Source organism: Lonchura striata, chromosome 8 (genome assembly GCF_046129695.1).
Source record: "Lonchura striata isolate bLonStr1 chromosome 8, bLonStr1.mat, whole genome shotgun sequence".
Classification (NCBI taxonomy): Eukaryota; Metazoa; Chordata; class Aves; order Passeriformes; family Estrildidae; genus Lonchura; species Lonchura striata.
The window spans coordinates 19,098,320-19,115,485 of record NC_134610.1 but is presented as its reverse complement, the minus strand read 5'-3'; the positions used below and the strand labels follow the sequence as shown (position 1 = coordinate 19,115,485).

At 36.6% G+C, this 17,166-nt stretch overlaps 1 protein-coding gene across 6 annotated transcripts in view; it reads right to left on the bottom strand.

Moving 5' to 3' along the window:
• B3GALT1 (beta-1,3-galactosyltransferase 1) overlaps positions 1–17,166 on the bottom strand; it is a 181,351-nt gene that overhangs the window by 42,083 nt on the left and 122,102 nt on the right. For 3 of the 6 annotated variants that reach the window (XM_021534742.3, XM_021534748.3, XM_021534744.3), the window contains one exon: positions 9,657–9,760. Coding sequence is in view for 1 of the 6 variants with exons in the window: in XM_031505422.2 (XP_031361282.2) it covers positions 9,459–9,510; positions 9,657–9,760; positions 11,290–11,332 (199 nt within the window). In the remaining 5 variants the exon portion in view is untranslated. Of the gene's footprint in view, positions 1–9,458; positions 9,511–9,656; positions 9,761–11,289; positions 11,467–17,166 lie in introns of all 6 variants that reach the window. The other 3 variants (XM_031505422.2, XM_031505421.2, XM_021534743.3) reach the window with 3 other exon arrangements.

Genomic DNA, 17,166 nt, shown 5'->3' with positions numbered 1-17,166 from the left:
TATCAGAAGTGACAAATCTGGGAAATGCTGAATCAGTGCTGAAATATTTGCACTAGGAAAATGCCAAACTAGTTTACAAATGTTTTCTATTCATTAAGAATAAAGATATATGGGTATATATTCAGATTGGGATATAGAAAGATAATACTACTAACCTGTCACCACACTCTTCCATCCTTTAATCCAGACCTTTGAACTATGGTCCATCCTGTGATATGGAGTTAGACAGTCTTGACCAGCTTCCCTGTAACTTTACCATGCCTTTGTCATGTTTGCTTAGTCAGCTAATAGTCTTTTTCAAATACCTTCTGCTTTCTTTGACAGAGAAGCAAATGCCTTTGTGGTTCAGTGGTACAGGTTTTTGAATAATGAAATTTCTAATCTCTGTGCATTTAGACAAACTTGATGACTGATGAAAGTAGGAAATACATAAATTATAGCCCATTGAGAAGCTGAAACATCCAGTCACTTGTGTTGGTGCCTTTTTGCTTAATTGTTTTTATTCTTCTAAATGCTATGTTGTTCCTGAAATACACACTGAAAGTGAAGTTCTCTGTGGTTTACATTTTTATAGAATAGATATATAATGGCTGATTCTTAGCACCCCGACTGACATAATCCTCTCAGGCAGTGGGGAAAGTTTGATCTTTGGAACCACTGATTTGCATGACCTACTTATGCACTAACATGTAGCTAGGGGTACAATAGATGTGCTATGGAATGACATTATAATGACAATATAAGGCTCCAGGTGCCCTCTTTAGACAAACAGAACTTTCAAATGAATATCTTGGTGCTACATATGGAATGAAAAGAAAGACCTTTTCTCTAATAACATGTACAAAACCTGGTATTTTTAACTGCATGCATGTGCAGTAAAATGAAACCTAGTGTTATAGCTCTGAAGTAAAGGAAAAGATGATTATATCATTGCAGGTATTAGCTAGTGTGCATTTAAATGACTTGCAGATTACATTCCTCTGAATGTATTCTACAACAAGTCTAGTTGTCTAGTTTATGTTCCTTTAGATTTAAAAAGAAATTGCCTTCATCTCTTTTCCTGTCTGTTTGCAAAAATAGAAATATACCTAAATGTGAAAAAATTAAACCTTTCCAGTAAACATGACTATGCATCTGCCAGAAGCTACCCTGAGGTAGGACGTACATACATTATGGTTAACCACAATGTTATCAAGTGTTTTTAATCAATACTTTTGTTCTGAGTCACTGTTCCATTAGTGACTTGTGTGATATTAACTCAACTTTTTGGGTCGAGGAGCCTGTGCAGAACTTAGTTTCCAACTTCTTTCTGAACAATTAATAATCCATTTGTTCAAACCAGGAATCTTGGCTCTAGAGATATGAAGTAGCATTGCAAGTTTGAAATGAGAAAATGCAAACCAAAATTTTTATATCCAGGTAATCAGGCAAGTCAAGACAGATGAAAACTGTTAAATGCTTCCCACTCCTAATCTCGTTGCTCACATAAGTGCCTCAGTACTACCTTCAGCATGTTCAGTCACCATAATGGGAACCACTTTCCTTCACTGCCTATCATATCCTGATGAAGTTTTAATTCTATAGTTATAGTCAGTTGCTTTAAAACTGTGTCAGATTTTGTTTTCTTATTCAGAAATATCAGTCCTGGGATATGTGCTTAAGCTATTTCCATATAATGGCGACCAGGGCTCATGGGCTGGGCAGTACTTGGTAGCTTCAGTGCTTCCAATAGCGATTGAAACAACGTAACTCTCACAGAAAACTAGGAATAAGCAATGTTTGTGCATGGCATACTACTTAAGTATTAATTAAAGGGAGCTTGAAACTGAGGGTATTGTTGGCCAATTGTAATGCCCATGCTTGGATATTGTACAATGTTTGCTGCTCGGGTGGGAGTTTGAAGCAGGGTTCTTCATGGGTAGTTCTACGAGTTTGTCATTGTTCTGCCCTTTGGTTATTTCATCCAGTGATGCTGTAGATATGCTGTACATTCAGAATGACACCTTATGCACCAAGAATAAAAATGGAATTGTCAAACTTTGAAAAGTGTCTATTAAAAAAAAATTAATTTCCTGGAACATTTGTGGATACTCTAGGGGAGGATATATCTTTTGATGGTATTTCATCAAGATTTTTTCTGTAAGTGTGTAGGTGTTGCCCTGATTTTTAAAAATGTAAAGTTTTCTTTTATAGTTCTTTTGAAAGTTTTAAAGTTCTTTTAGAAGTTTTCTGTACCTTCTGATGTTTACATATTTCTACTGGAGTTCTTACACACTGTTCACATAAATAATAATTGTTTTGCATTCTTCTTTGTTGGAAGAGAGAATTAATAGACTGTTGGTTTGACCAGTGTGGTTGGAGAGGTAGCAATTTCATCCTCCAATCCAGTGTTACTTTTAGAATTCTATATATTGCGAGGTCAAAAATAAAATTAGCTTTTTTCATCTTTTAAGCTTGCCAGGCTTCTGTGTACTCATTTCATGTCCAATAGCAACAGGTAGGCATTCATCTAAATGTAATTTATTCTTGAGTTTCAATATCATTGTCTTGCACTGTCCAGAATACTTAGGCTTAGACTTCATCTTTGAGCTTACATAGTAGGAGACATTAAGAGCATTGATTAGGGTTTGTTTCATACTTGTCATGAATATTCATAAGTTATGGTTTTGTGCCTTTGCAATGCACAGGAAGTTATGGAATGAACTAAAGATCCAAGTTCTGTTAGATCATTTTTGTGCTAACTTTACCAGAATAAAAATAATCATCTGCAAACAATTAAAAACATTCAGTTGCATTTTTATCCATAAAACTGAAAAGGTTGAAGGATGCACAGTTATTACTACATCTAAAATGTGTCTTTGAGTTTCAGTGTTGAATTGCTTCAAGTTATCTTTTGTCTTTTTCTGGAATTTTTCTTTAAATAGGATGCCTATTATGTGGGCAAGGAAATATTTGATTTTCCTCGTGTTTGGATTTTGAAATATTTACTGGTGGTGCTAAAAATGCTCATTATTTGCTGAAAATTAATAGCAGCAGTAGTCCTGTGCAATTAATTTCACCATGGTATTTGATTCAAGATGAAGTAAAAAGTGAATTAGTCACATGTCCAATTTTTGCTTCCATTACTTTGCTTCAAATGCTTTATCATATATTGCCAATGCATATTCTCCTAAGTGAAAACAGTAGTTCAACATATCTTAACCTGAAGATATTCATCTGGGTGTGATGGATATGCAATACACCTGGAAGGAATGTCAGCCAGTTTATGTCTGAGCTGATGCATAGTTGACTTCTTTTTAACATAAAGTTAACTTCTTTCTTTAGTGCCGCTTTACTTGGGCCAACATCAATTTTGTATGGATACTGCTTTACAGCATGTTTATAATGAACTCATGCTTTTCACTTGTTTCCTAACAAGGTGATCTAGATTAGTAACTGTGAAAACTGCCTTTTCCTGGCACATTTTATGGTCCTTTTGTCAAGATTAAAGAGATAAGAAAGGCAAATCCTCAGGGAACTACTAAACATGCAGAGTTTTTTAGATTACTGGTGAGAGATGAAGTGGGCAAGTTTGATCCTCATGATGTAGTATCTGTTCTGTAAACAAAGAAAATCTCTCATCCACAATGTTTGTTTGGACATTTTCCCCAAAAGATGCTTTCATATATGAAAACCTCAAAAATTTGAATGTATTTTGTATCTTGGCAACCAGAAGATGTGCAGGCACTGTTAGAGAAATGCTGATCCTGCATTTCAGTATCCTGTCTTTAATGCAGAGGACACAGTTATGCTGTGGTGCATCTTTTAGAGAGATATCAGGGTGCTTTTTACAACATGGGAAGAAGAAATAAAAGATTCAGCAGGACAGGAACTTTTTTACATTAATAGCCAAAACAATAAAATCTGTCCTAGAATTGCCACTTTTGAGCAGCAGTAATTCTAACAGAGGCATAAAAGTAGTGTTGATCAGCTTATGCTTGAATAGATGGGGATATGGAATAGTCCCTTTTAAGGTGAAGTATGGGGAAAGGTGGTAATGCTTAATGACTGCTACTGACTGGCAGAATGCTGTATGTAAATGAATAGAAAGGAGTTGTCACTGGTTGATGTGTTGTATATTTTTTTAATTTCATCTCATCTGTTTCCTAAACTTATTCTAAATGCGGAACCTTTTGAAATCCACTTGTGGTGTGTGTTTTTGATTGTAATTTGGTCCCAGTAGTCAGTTTTAAAACACCCCCCATTTTGTATTGTTATAGCATATTTGATTACCAATGGATTGTTCCTTTCCCCCCTGTGCTGTTGGTTTTGCCCTAGTTGTCCATCTGTCCAAAGACCTGCCCTTTTGTTCCCTGTTCCTCCTCCTGTGGAATGTCAATCACTTCCTATGCCTGTCCCTTTTTCTGGAAACTTCCTTATCAGTTTTGTATCCTTCAAAGCCCCATTGGTTTAAGTTGTTCTCCCCCCCTATACTCCCCTCTTGGTTTAAACGTTGTATTCCCTGCCTCGTGTTTCTCCCAGTTGGTTGAAGAGTGTATCTTCCCCTGGGACCTCTCCCATCTATAAGTTGAGATATGGCTTTGTTCAGGGTCTGGGGAGTAAACACCTTTGGGAAGCCTACAGAAGACCTTTCCCTATTCCTTGTCCCTGCCCTCGGTGCAGTCCTCTCCCCAGCGCAGTTGACCCGTGCCGTAGAGCAGCTGTGTCCTGCAGCCGCACCCCGCCTTCGACAGCGCTCTGGGCGCAGCCGCTCTCGCCCACGGTGTCGGGAGCCAGTCGGGCCAAAGCAACCCGGCACTGCAGCATTGCTTATCCTGTTATCCATTAAAAGGATTATTGAGTGAACCTCTTGTTTTAAGCTTTGAAAATATACCTTCTAGATCCTAAGCCTCCTTTTTTTTGAAAATTGATTATTAAAGTCATCCACGTATCTGCAATGAAATTGTAATGTGTGAATGGGGATGGCCTTATGCTGTTAACACTGCTCCGGCCACAGGTTCAGAACACAGACTGCTATGAAGAAAACTGGCTTTTTCTTAGCCAAAACCTGAACAGTGTCTGAAAGGAAGGGACAAAACCAACAGAGAATTGATCCAAAATAGATTGCAGTACTAGCCTGACCAGAAGTGATCAAAAGTTCCCATGTGAGCTATGTAAGTTACCTATGAGTGCTTTGGCACAGCAAGGAAAGGAGCAAACTGGCCATTAGCATGGTATATTTCAGTATACCTCCAGTGGTTATCATGGATGAATACTCAACCTTGATGAATACTCAATGGGCCTATCTGGAGTTCTGTCTTGCACATCTCTTCAGTTCTCCTTAATATATAACAGTATTCAGTGCTTGTTTTTTATGTATGGATGTCAGTATCCTCTGAACTTGTATCAATAAACCAAGGAAATGTAGTTTCTTTCTAGGAGATATGACACTTGAGTAAAGTGAAATGTTACCTCTTTGCTCTGCAGTGGAGGAGGCATCAACATTATACTGAGCTGAAGATCAGTGCAGGTTGTTTGCCTAGCAAGCTGAAGAGCAATTTCATGCTAGACCTGTGGTCCTCTGCAGAGAGCTAACCCCACCATATGCATACATAACTGAAATTTCAGTGTATCTCCTAAACTGTATTAGATTTATTCTTTAATACCTTGATTGCAATAGATTATTCAGTAGCAGAGGGACTAGGCACAGCTGTGTAACTTTTGCCATGCTTGTGGCATCTGGACTGCTGTTAATACCTTTGAGAAGGTACGAAATGACCTACTGATAATGTTGAACTTGGTGGTGCAGAAGTTGGAAAGGAAGAAAAGAAAAAGATATTCCTCTGATGACTGACAAATCCTATTTAATCCTACAGATTTAATTTCCTGTCTTTCAAAACACTATATAAACACATTATCAATATTTTCTATTTTTTCCTTGAATTAATGCAAGTAGCTGGTTTGTTGCATCTCCTGCCTTGAGGAGTCTCCTCTTCAAGTCATCTTGCGTGATGTGATTACTTTTCTGTTCTCACCTCCAAGATGCCATTTAGTTTGAACTTGAACAGGGAATTTTGCTTTTGGTAATGTAAGCTAAGGTTGTTTCAGGTTGTTTCCTTCTTGCCACTCCCCCCCTCCAAGATTTTGTATGTTTTTGAAATCAGCCTTCTGGAAGGACATAAAACACCACAGACAGTCACTGTGTAATGAAGTTATTTGTCACTGAACTATAATTCTGAAGTGAAGTTTTTAGTTAATTAAATACTAAAAAAATACCAAAAACTGCAGCAAGCCCTGATATTTTGAGATCAAGTTCCATCTCTTTGAGTCTCAGTTTTTGGTATTATGCAGATTTTCTGCATTAACAATAAAGTTTAAAAACCAAGAATGAATGAAAAGCACGTTCTGATCAGTTAACCAAGGAAAGCTGAAATCTGGTATTTTAGCAGCTGTCTACAAATCAAATCATAGAATAAATTTTCAGGTTATGGTCTCATAGTGTTGAGTAGTTTGAAATTAAATAATTGCTGCTGTAACTATTTAAATGCATTTTCTGTGATCTAATTTTAAAGCTTTAGCTTTAAATGATCATCTGCATTCCTTCTTTACCATGCCCAGTGCATCCACTTAGACTTAGTTACATAATTCATTTTGCCCTTGCTTTAAGGTAGACTGAAGTGGTAGTGCTGTTGCACTGAATCAGGAAGTTAGGACTCCGTGATTTATTTAACCTAAATGCTATTTAGGTTAAAGTCCAGCTGGTGTGAAATCGGTCTCTGAAGACACACACTAGGATTAATCTAGGCTGCAAGTGCCTCTTGCTGCCATTCAGAGCTCCCTGTATTTGTGCAAATATTCTACTATAGTGTATATAGTGCTATTTCAGGGTAGCACTATATGGCAAACAGAACATGTGTACTGGGTTGTGTATTCCAGCTTAGGCTATGCTTTTTTTGCACCTTGTTATCATATTCAGTTGCTTCAGTATATTTTTGTCACAGAAAATGTACATGCCAAAACTGAAGTGATTTAGAATAGTCTCTTTTAAGGTGAACGGTAGGGGGAAGGGATAATGCTTACTGCTGCTACTAGCTGTCAAAATGTTGTATGTGAATTAATTTTGTCTTTTTCTGTGAACAGATGGTATTTTAGGACAGTCCTAAAGGTATTTCTTCCCATTATGATTTTTGTAAAGCAGCATAGCAAATTGTCACTTTGTACACTGTTCTAATGGGATGCGGTCTTGGCTGCTGGGTTGCTGTGCAGCACTAAAAGTGTGAATTATAGCTCGGTGCTGTATCCTGGTAAATCAATGTTTACAAGTGTCTGCAATCATACAGATCAGATTTCTGAGTGACCCTGCCTGTGAAAAGTAATCATTTCAGGCATCTTAATCTCCCTTCCCTTTAGAACAGGTGTCTAAAAAAAAGAGCTGTGGTTGCGCTTAATTTTGTGAAATCCAGCATGCAACTTTTAACTTGGCTGACTTCCTTGGATCCATCTAACCACCTCTTCCTCCCAGCTTGCAAAGAAAATATTTTTCCTGACTTGGGTGTGTTGCAGTCCTTCTAAGGATTCTTTCCAGCTCTAAGTGGCTGAAGGGTCTTCTATTTTGTCCTTTGCCAGCCTCCTTTTGCTGATATATAAAGAGTTGTTATTTGCTCTGAGAAACAGCTTGATATGCGCTTCTGCAGTGACTCTGGGGAACATTACTGTCCAAATACAGCAGCTGAGCTACGCTTTGAAACTGAGAAGCCTTAACACCCACCTTGGCAGGATTGATTCAGCATATTTGAAATTTCAACCTCACTGCTGACCCCTATATTGTGTCAGTTTTGGGGTTTGAAATTTAGCCTTGGATCAAACTTGTTTCTGAAATTATATTTATAACAGAAGAAGAAAGCAGGAGAATAAAATTATATTAAAAGAAAACTTATATAAAATTCCTGAGAAGAAATGGATTAGGTTGCCAAGTACTCCCCAAGCCTCTGGTTTTTCAATTATGAATAAGAAAGCAATATGAGCAGCAGCTGACTTGCTGATCTCTGTCTTCTCTTAAAAGTCAGAGCTCAGGCATTAATTTAGAGGGCTGAATGCTTTTTTACACTAGAGCCTTTACAATTCTACCATTTACAGTTAATATTGATACTCTGCAGGGCAGGCAATTTTACTAGAGAAATAATACATCATGCTTTTAATGGAATTAATAGAAGCTTAACTGTTGCTTGTGAAAGGAGGAAGATTAGACCAAAAAAAGATCTATGTGTTAAATATGAATCTGTATGATGCAGATTTACTCACACCTTTTTGAGTATATTTAAAAAAGGTTGCCTCTTTCTAGGGCATTGTCTTGGTTTCAGTCTCTCCATAATTAGTTTCTATTTATGGAACAGATCAAGATAAGTAGCATGCAGATGTCTAAAAGATAAATGTTTTTGCATGTGTTTTCTTGCTTTATCTTTATGCAAATGCTTAATTATTAATGCTTTTTAAAGACCACGGGAGGTATACAGACAAATTTTTTTTCTATATGGTTAATACCAGCAGTTTAGTTCTTTCCTTTCATTTGTAAGTATTTCAAACTCTGCCATAGAAAGGAAGAATTGACTTTTAAATATTTAAATACACATAAAGATTGAAATAATTACAGTCCTTGTTTTTTAGTCACCTACATCATGATAATGGATCTGTAATATGAAAGTTCTATTTTACAAAGTGCTATTACCATCATTTGTTTCTATTTTTCAACTTGGAAAAACATTTTATTTCCAACCTAAATTCTCACCATTTATTTAAGTTTCCTTATATTATAAACACTTCTGTATCTCAAGAGGTTATGTAGTTTATTGCTTTTGACTCAAACAAATATTTCAGGCAGTTGTGCTACTGAATTTTTAGTAAAATAATGTATGGAATTAAAAAACCCACCAAAATTAGAAATAGTTACAATCACCTAGATCACAAAGTTTTATGTTTAAATGCTTCTTCCTATGCACTGTATACTAGTATTGAATTTTTCTATTCTGTATAAATTCAGTATCAGTTGAAAGACCGCTGTATTGCAAATAAAATGTAACTATTCCCTTTTAATGTGATGCCAATAACGAAGTGGTAAATGCATAAACCAAAGTATTCCAGGTATGTAGGTATTCAAGGTACCACGTTGGTGTAGAAATGGAAGACATCATGAACACGGAGATACTTATGTAAAAGTGTGAGCCCTTTTATAGAGTAACAGCAGCCTCCCTTCTTGACCTTCGACTGACCTCGTGTACCACACTGCCTTAAAGATGAGATAATAATGGAAATAGCCTTTGCTTATAGTTTCCTGTAGAACAAATGGGTTTTGGTAGTAGCTTTTGTATTTGTGCTATGCAAAATTTACAGTAAATTAATTTCAGCCTTTATATTTTAACTTCCATTTTGGATTGTAAGGAGAGAGTGATTTCTTAGGTTTTCTTTTCCTGTCAAACACTTACATTTAGTGTAAAGAGGGAAATCCAAATCTTTAATCATTAACAGGCCAAAGAACTGTTGAAGAATAAAAAAAGTCAGTCAACACAGTTTAATAAAGGCTATATCATCAAATGAAATTATATATTAGTGTGTATTTTTACTGTTGTATTATCTATAAAATCAAAGCAGTCTATAAATCATAGAATTATGTAGGTACTTACCATTTTAAAAGCAGCATCAAGTGGAATTGGTGAAAATCCCCAAGATGTAATCAATAGTTGTTTAAAATAATGAGCCTTTATGGTATTATTTCCAAGTGTGCCATCTGAAATCAGAGGAAATTTACTGACAGTTGTATATTTTGTTGAAAAAAACATTCAGACATATATTAGCCACAAAATCCATGTCTGTTGCCTTCTACAGAGTACAAGGAGAGTGATTTAGTTTGAAAATGTCTTTTAGCTGGGTAACTAGGTAACTTACACTGTGTTACATGAAAGAGTTTGGACTGCATTTTGTGAAGCTGAATTCCAGTGCAATGAGTGAAGGAAACAGATGGAGTAAGAGGAGGACAGATGGGTATCAAAAAACTACAGCTGCCGTTTTCAGTACCTGTGCATTTACTTCATAAATCAATTTATTTTCATTTACTGAAACAGGAAAATCATAAAATATTAAGCCAAAGCACTACAGGTCCCAGAATCACTGTATGTTGAAAGCATCTATTTGTAGTAGTTAATTTGGGTCCTAAATGAGCTAAATGTGAGAATAAGTTTCTGTGGATAAGAATGTTGTCACCAGTCCAGTCATTTCGTTCTGCCAGGGAGATTTAAACATCTCTCATCCCATGGGGGGAGGATTAGTTGGTTATTAGTTACTATGCTGGACAGCTCTAATGTTTTCCTTGTGGACAAGAGGTAGGCTACTGAAGTGCTGCAGTGAGTGCTAATGGGCTGCTCTGCCGCAAGCCTTGGAGCAGCCTGTGAGGCAGCTGACTCTACAGAGCCCAGCAGCAAGGCTGGAGTGCAGGAGGCCACCTTCTCTCTCCTGCAGCAGCTCTGAATTGCAAGATGTGAAATGGTGGTTGACAAAATCAAAACACCGTTACTGTATATATCGATACACCAGCAGCCCTTATTTGCTGCGTGGCACAGCTGCTCTGGCACATACTTGACTTTGACCTAGACCTAATTTGATTATCCCTGTGGTTAAACAAGGAAGTTCAGCTGAGAGTCAAGTCAGTTCTGTCTACCCTCACCCCACTAGTTACTGCTAGCTTGTCGCTGATCCTGTTGAATTTTTATATGAGCATCTGTCCATTAGAGATTGGATGGTGGCTGTACAGACAATTTACATTTATTTTAGAATGCATTGCAATTAGCGGACTTGGAAAATTGTAAAATGCAAATAGAAATCACCTTGTATTAAAAATGCCTGAGAAATGAAGAAATTCAGGTCAAAATGTGTAATTGCTCTCTATCTTGCTGAATTTATATCAGGGAGTTTTATGCCTTGAGGCACTGCATGAATTTGCCACTGTATTTTGCCACAGAAGTATGAAAAGGTCTGTAACTTGAGGATCCTGGAATTGGTTTTCTGTGACATTTTTATCACAGTTCCTTTTAAATTTTCCTATGAATAGTTTGAATTAAAAATTCACATTTCAAAAACAAAAATTACTGCTTAATTTTCTAATTGAAAAAAATATTAGGGATTCGAATCACTGCTTTTTGTAACACAACATAACTGAAATATGGTGTTTTCTGATCATGTGTAAAAAGATTGGTTGGGCTCTGGCCATTAATCTGTTTAATGCAATTTAGAGCCTAATGTGGTAAACACTGAGGTTTTTACCTTTGTTAGCTGTTTGTAGATTACCTTCCCGATATTGTCTCATTCAAGGTGAGCACTGTAGTGCCAGCAGTTACCCATGCTAAGGCTGAACTGTGGTCTTCAGCCATCAACAACCCGGTTGGAAATGCATCATCTTCTCACACGGTTAAGCAAATTTCTGTTGGATTGGGATGTAACCTATGAATTGGGCAAATAGTTCAAAAGAGGTGTGATGGTATGAAAAGGATGCAAGATGGTTTACCTTCATTTCATAACTGAAGTGGAAGAGAAATTGGTGGTTGGTTTCCTTCAATTAAGAAACATTAGCAATTTCAATCCATTTTCAGAATGGCTCTATTTATGCAGATTCAAATATACTAGATTTTATTAAATTTTTTGAGTTGAGAATCATAAACACAGTTGTCATTGTTTTTCTTTTAGCAAGGCTTCGAACAAAATTCTGCCTCTCCATAGTAATCAAGCTGCTTCTGCTTCCCCACCAATCACTCACTTTGCAGTTTGAATTTCAAAGAAGTGTGAAATATTTCCTTTAAGCAGGTGGGAGATAAACTGGAAACTACACAGCATTTTTAAGCTATGCATCCAAAAGAGGCAGTTTAAAATCTTGACCAGGGTCAACAGAGTGAGAAATTATTTCTGATTTTTGTAGTTTAAAGATGGAAAGGAATTATAACTTATTCTAAAAGCATAGAATTGCTTTATGAATTAAATTAAGACTTGTATTTTCAATTTACTGCTGTGATTTTGAAAACAAGCATCCTTACAACACACAGAGCAGTGACTTAAATTCCTATTAAATGTAATGGCCACTAATGAGTCTGCCCTAATATTAACCCTTCAGCCCATTGAAATCAGGAGCATCTTGATACCAGTATGGAAGAGCAGTATAATTATAGTATATAAATAATTATGTATGAAGTATATAAAGTTAGACTCAAATAATCCTGGGAAAGGGAAAAGGCCGTACTGCTGTCAATACTTCTCATCAGTAAGTGTTAATGATGTGCAATTTCATTTATGTATTTGATTTGTATTCAGCCCAGGCCGAGATTGCCATTCCTGAAACTGCCTGATCATTTTGAATTCCCTGGAGGGAATGCTTTTAGAAAAGACAGCAATCTTGCACAGTGCTCTTGCTGATGACAAAATCCAGGGCTTCTTGCCCTGACACATAAGAATGTATATGTACTGCAGAGAAGAGGGCTCTTTCCAAGACCTCCTGGCACACCTCAGCTATTATGTGCTGAAGACTGTTACCCAAGGACTAAGATTAATCTAAGTTGCAGCAGAGGAGAACTGGCTGAAGTGGTCAAAACTCCAGTGCTTGGTCTTGTTAGAATTCTACCCACTATGAAAGATGGTGTGCTGGTTTAAATGTTTCTTGGAGCTCCCATCCCTGTGGGTTTGGTTACACTGTTCTGCTCAGGGAGAGTCCAAACACTTTAGCTTGTTAAGGCAATAAAAGGTGGCTGTGAAACAGATGTGGGGTACACATGGCAAAAGACAAGTAACAATCCTCTTAGAAGTACTGGGAATAAATGCCCAGTATTCACTGGCTTTGGAACATCTGTCAAGAGTTCAGTGTCTAGCACAATTCTCATATAGGGAATTATTCTTCCCAAAGAATTGTTTCTTTCTGCATTTTTGTCAGGCATTTGATCATTTGTGGTTAAGTTGAGCTTCTTCAGGTGATCCAATAGTTCAAACAAGTGTATTCTCAACATTAAGTGTATATAACGTGTGAATTAGTCTAAGGGACTAGTTAGTAAGTTAAGCAGACAGCAGATTCAATTCTGAAATTAATTCAATTCAATATGAAATTAGAATTTTATATTTAAGCTGTAGGTATCACTTTGAGATAATGAAAAAAACTTTCAAATAAAATACTTTAGTCTGGTTCTGCTTTGTTATTTCATTGTTAAGTAAAAATGAAACTTAAAGTTCAATGTATTTGTTGGTGTTAACACCATTTCTCCTGACACTGTTCATGCTGAGATTCCAACTTCTTTATGAGGGGAAAGATGGAGGTATAAAGGCTTGAGGTAAATTTTAAAATTTTTAAGCCGTGGCTAAAGTGACTTTAGATCACTTGGTGTGGGCTTGTGTGAATGTAGAGATAAGCAGAGAGGAGGTGGTTAGGTCCATACAATGAAAAATAAACTTAGACAAACAGGAATGTGATAAAGAAGAGTGTAAGTGAAGGTATAAAGAAACTTAGACTGAAGACAGAATGGTGATTATTATATAGAGCATAGCAAAAAACCAAAGGAACACACAGGAAAAAAAAGTCAAGTGGAAAAGTGTTGAGAGGTTTTCTGAAGGTAACACCTGACTTCTTTTTTTTCAAGCTCTGATTCCATGATCGTTCACTTTTTTATTTTTTAGTTTCTCACTGAATAGTCACATGAAAAAATTGCAGCAACTAATCAGAAAACATGGAATATCAAGTTTTTTGTGTGAAGAGAGGGAATATAAGGGCAGTATCCAGAAAGATTTCTAGAACACTGAAGAAGAAATAGGATGGAGAGTCTGAAGATGTTTTTTGAATATTTAGCTCTGACAGTCAAGTGTTAATAATTTAGAATTATAGAAACAGGAATCAAAGGACCTTGTTGTCTGTCTGTGGTTAGTAAAGGACCACCTGTGAATGAGATAATTTTAAAAATATCCAGTTCTGAATATCTGACAACACTTTCTTCTGCCTTTAGACAATGATATTAGCAGAATAATAACTCATGTTGTCTTTCCTTGGATGCTTAAAAAAATTATATATATAAAATTTCCTACAAATAGAAAATACTTGCTACAGACACAAATAAGAAAGTATTAAGAAAACTTTGTAAGGAACCTAATTTTATGATGATGAATGTTCTGCAGTTTGGCTGTCATGATATGTTCTCCTACTTAGCAATAGGAGAGGGATGTATAACTAAATATCTCATTAGAACGATGAAGATAATGTTTAAACATGCACATTCATTTTCCCCAGCCCTTTTTCTCCTAACATTCAGCTTGAATTTCTCATTGCAAAGGATGATGCCTAGTGTGTGACTTATTTTGTGCTAGTTATCTTTCACTGATACTAGTGTGGCCTTATTCCCTTGCCTCCGTCCAGAAGGAAAAGTGGAAGATCTTATGCCACTGTATGCCCTTGCATCGGAAAATAGGTGTTCCAATGCTTGGTTTTTGCCATGCGTTTACTCAAACCAGAGTAGTTCAGTAAACTTCAGCAGTAATACTTTTAAGCAAGCTTAGAGCAGTTATGACCACTATTATAACTGCTATTCTTAAAGCTAACGACTGTTGATGAAGAACTAAAAACCAGTGGCTAAAGCTTTTAGAATGAAATGTTTTGTTGTTTCTGCATTCTGTAGCTGTTTCTGTAAACCTAGAATTGAATCTCAAGTGTAGGTTTGTTCTAATGGTATGTACATTTGGAAATGTTGAGTATTTCAGGAGAAATTTTATTCCTAGAAGATCCTGAATTGCAGCCATTTTAAGAAAATATGTTTTTTGCAAAGCTGAATGAAATTCAAAATATATCCCATTCTAAGGTTTAACCCTTTTTTACAAGTCTTCTCTTAAAATAAGGGATCAGAATTTGGAAAAACCCCAACATCTTAAATTAATCTAAACTAATCTAACAGAGTACTATGTGTGTGTCTGTCTTTACATGACAATGTAAGTCTAATAAATCCAACTATAAATATCGAGTTATTTTGTAATGATGTTACATATTGTAAGTAGGGCATCTGAGTAGTGCCTAAGATGAAGTGGTTGCTTCTTCATTGTGTAGCAGCAGCAGAATTTGACTGCTTTTTAAATTGGTGTTCTTTGCAAAGTTCATACCATCCTTGCTAAACTGAAGCTCTTTTGTGTTTAGATGAAATAACGACCAAGGTCTAGACCTGCAGCCTACAATTATTTATTTTTGCTTTGTGCTGAAGTCAACAAAAATTTATCACAGGTCAGGGACTTATAACTGGTTCCCTGTGTTTGTTGAGCACTGTAATTACATGCCAACTTGACTTAGAGATATTTCTGTAAGATATTTCTGACATCTTGCTATGTTTCTGTTTTATATTCAGTGACAAAGGTTGAGTATATTTTAAACAGAGACTTACCATAATATTTTACAGTCTCATTAAGACTTTTGGCCAGTCTGATCTACAGTTTCATCTTTTCTTAATGCATTTCCATTTTACCTATACTGCCTACACATACTGAATTTAGAGGAGAGTTTACTTGAGAAGGTGTCTGCTTTTGTTGCATTTTACAGTTCTTTCATCATTATTGCATGAGATTTGTATTAAGCATATAATTTAGCTTGCTTTTTGCTCTGTTCAATCAAAACATGAATCTTCTGCCATAACACTCTCATAAAAAGAAAAAAAAAAGACAGCACTTAAACAGGACAAGGGTGTTTCAGCATGGTGTGCCAATGTGAAACATCATACTTGTGTATGCAGGTTTGAATCCCTGGGAGTTTGGCAGTGTCTTAAATTTCTTAAATGGCTGATGAGTATTTGGATGTTTATGTGAAGGATTTCAGGGCTTCTGCCTGCAGTTCCTAATGCAAAAGCTTCTGGCACTGTTAAGACCCCTTTTGTGCTGGCTGGAAGTCCCAAGGCAGAACAGGCAGGGTGTCAAAATTGCTGCAACAGACGTGAAATCCTGGCTCTGCTGACTTCAGTGGGAGTTTGGCTGTAGCTGACAGTGGGCCAAAGCCTTAATCCAGCAGTAGTCCTCCCTTGTTGATAATCCTGGTGTATGCCCTCGGGGAAGCTTTTGCTTTGTTACTGCCACCCAGACTGTGTTTGTTTGTGCAGAGAAGACTTAAGTCTCTTACGGTGTCACACTGTGCCTTTCACAATCACAGCATTTCTGGGAATGAAACTGGGACAGAGGAGAAAGCAAACATGAAGTGTGGACACCGGCTGTCTTATTGCCTGTGTCCTGAGTCATTCCCAGTAACATGGATCAAGCACCCTGACCTGAGCAAGAGTAGCTTCTTGAGACTGCAGAGGAGTCATCAATGACTGCAGCCAGTGCAGCTCCCAGTCCCTGCTTCTGCATTTGCAGATTATCCCTTTAGCCACGCTTTTGGTATGTGAAGCAACAGTACATTCATTAATTCAGTCCTACTTAGTCCATGCAGACTGAGTTATCCATGTAAATGTGATCTAGTGAGCTATTCTCAGAGATGCTTCATAAATTTTTATGTTAAATGACAGCAGCAGTTGGGAAGTGTTTGACAGTTTTTTAGTTATGAGGAAAGTGTGTGATGCAGAACATCAGGATGTGTATTTAATTGGTGCTGATTGAAAGAGGAAATGATCTCAAGTTGTGCTGGGGGAGATTGTATATGAGAAAAAAATTCTTCACTTGAAAGAACTGTCAAGCACTGGAATAGGCTGTCCACTTAAGTGGTTGAGTCATCATCCATGGACGTATGTAAAATATGTAGATGCGGCACTTAAAGACAAGGTTAAGTGGTGGACTTGGCAGTGATAGTTGATGATCTTAAAGTTTTGGGGTTTTTTTGTGATTTTGTAAGAAGAAAACCAGCTAAAAAATAAGTCCTTGTCCTTTGAGAGAATACATTTTATTATTTCTGTCAGGTGAAACTGTTCCCATTAGAACTATTCTCAAGTTGTCTGTTTTCTGAAAGTATTTATTCTCTTATTCATCCTGTCTAAAATGTCCTTTTGCTGCTTTGTGAAATAAAGTCAGAGACTTTCAAAATTCAGGATTCTTTAGAGTTGTAAATAATGCTTATCCTATCAAGTACAAAATAATAAACCATTACTGCTTCATAGTGCTGGAAGCAGTGAATTGCTGTGTGTTACTGTCTTAAGTCTATATTTAAAAAAATTT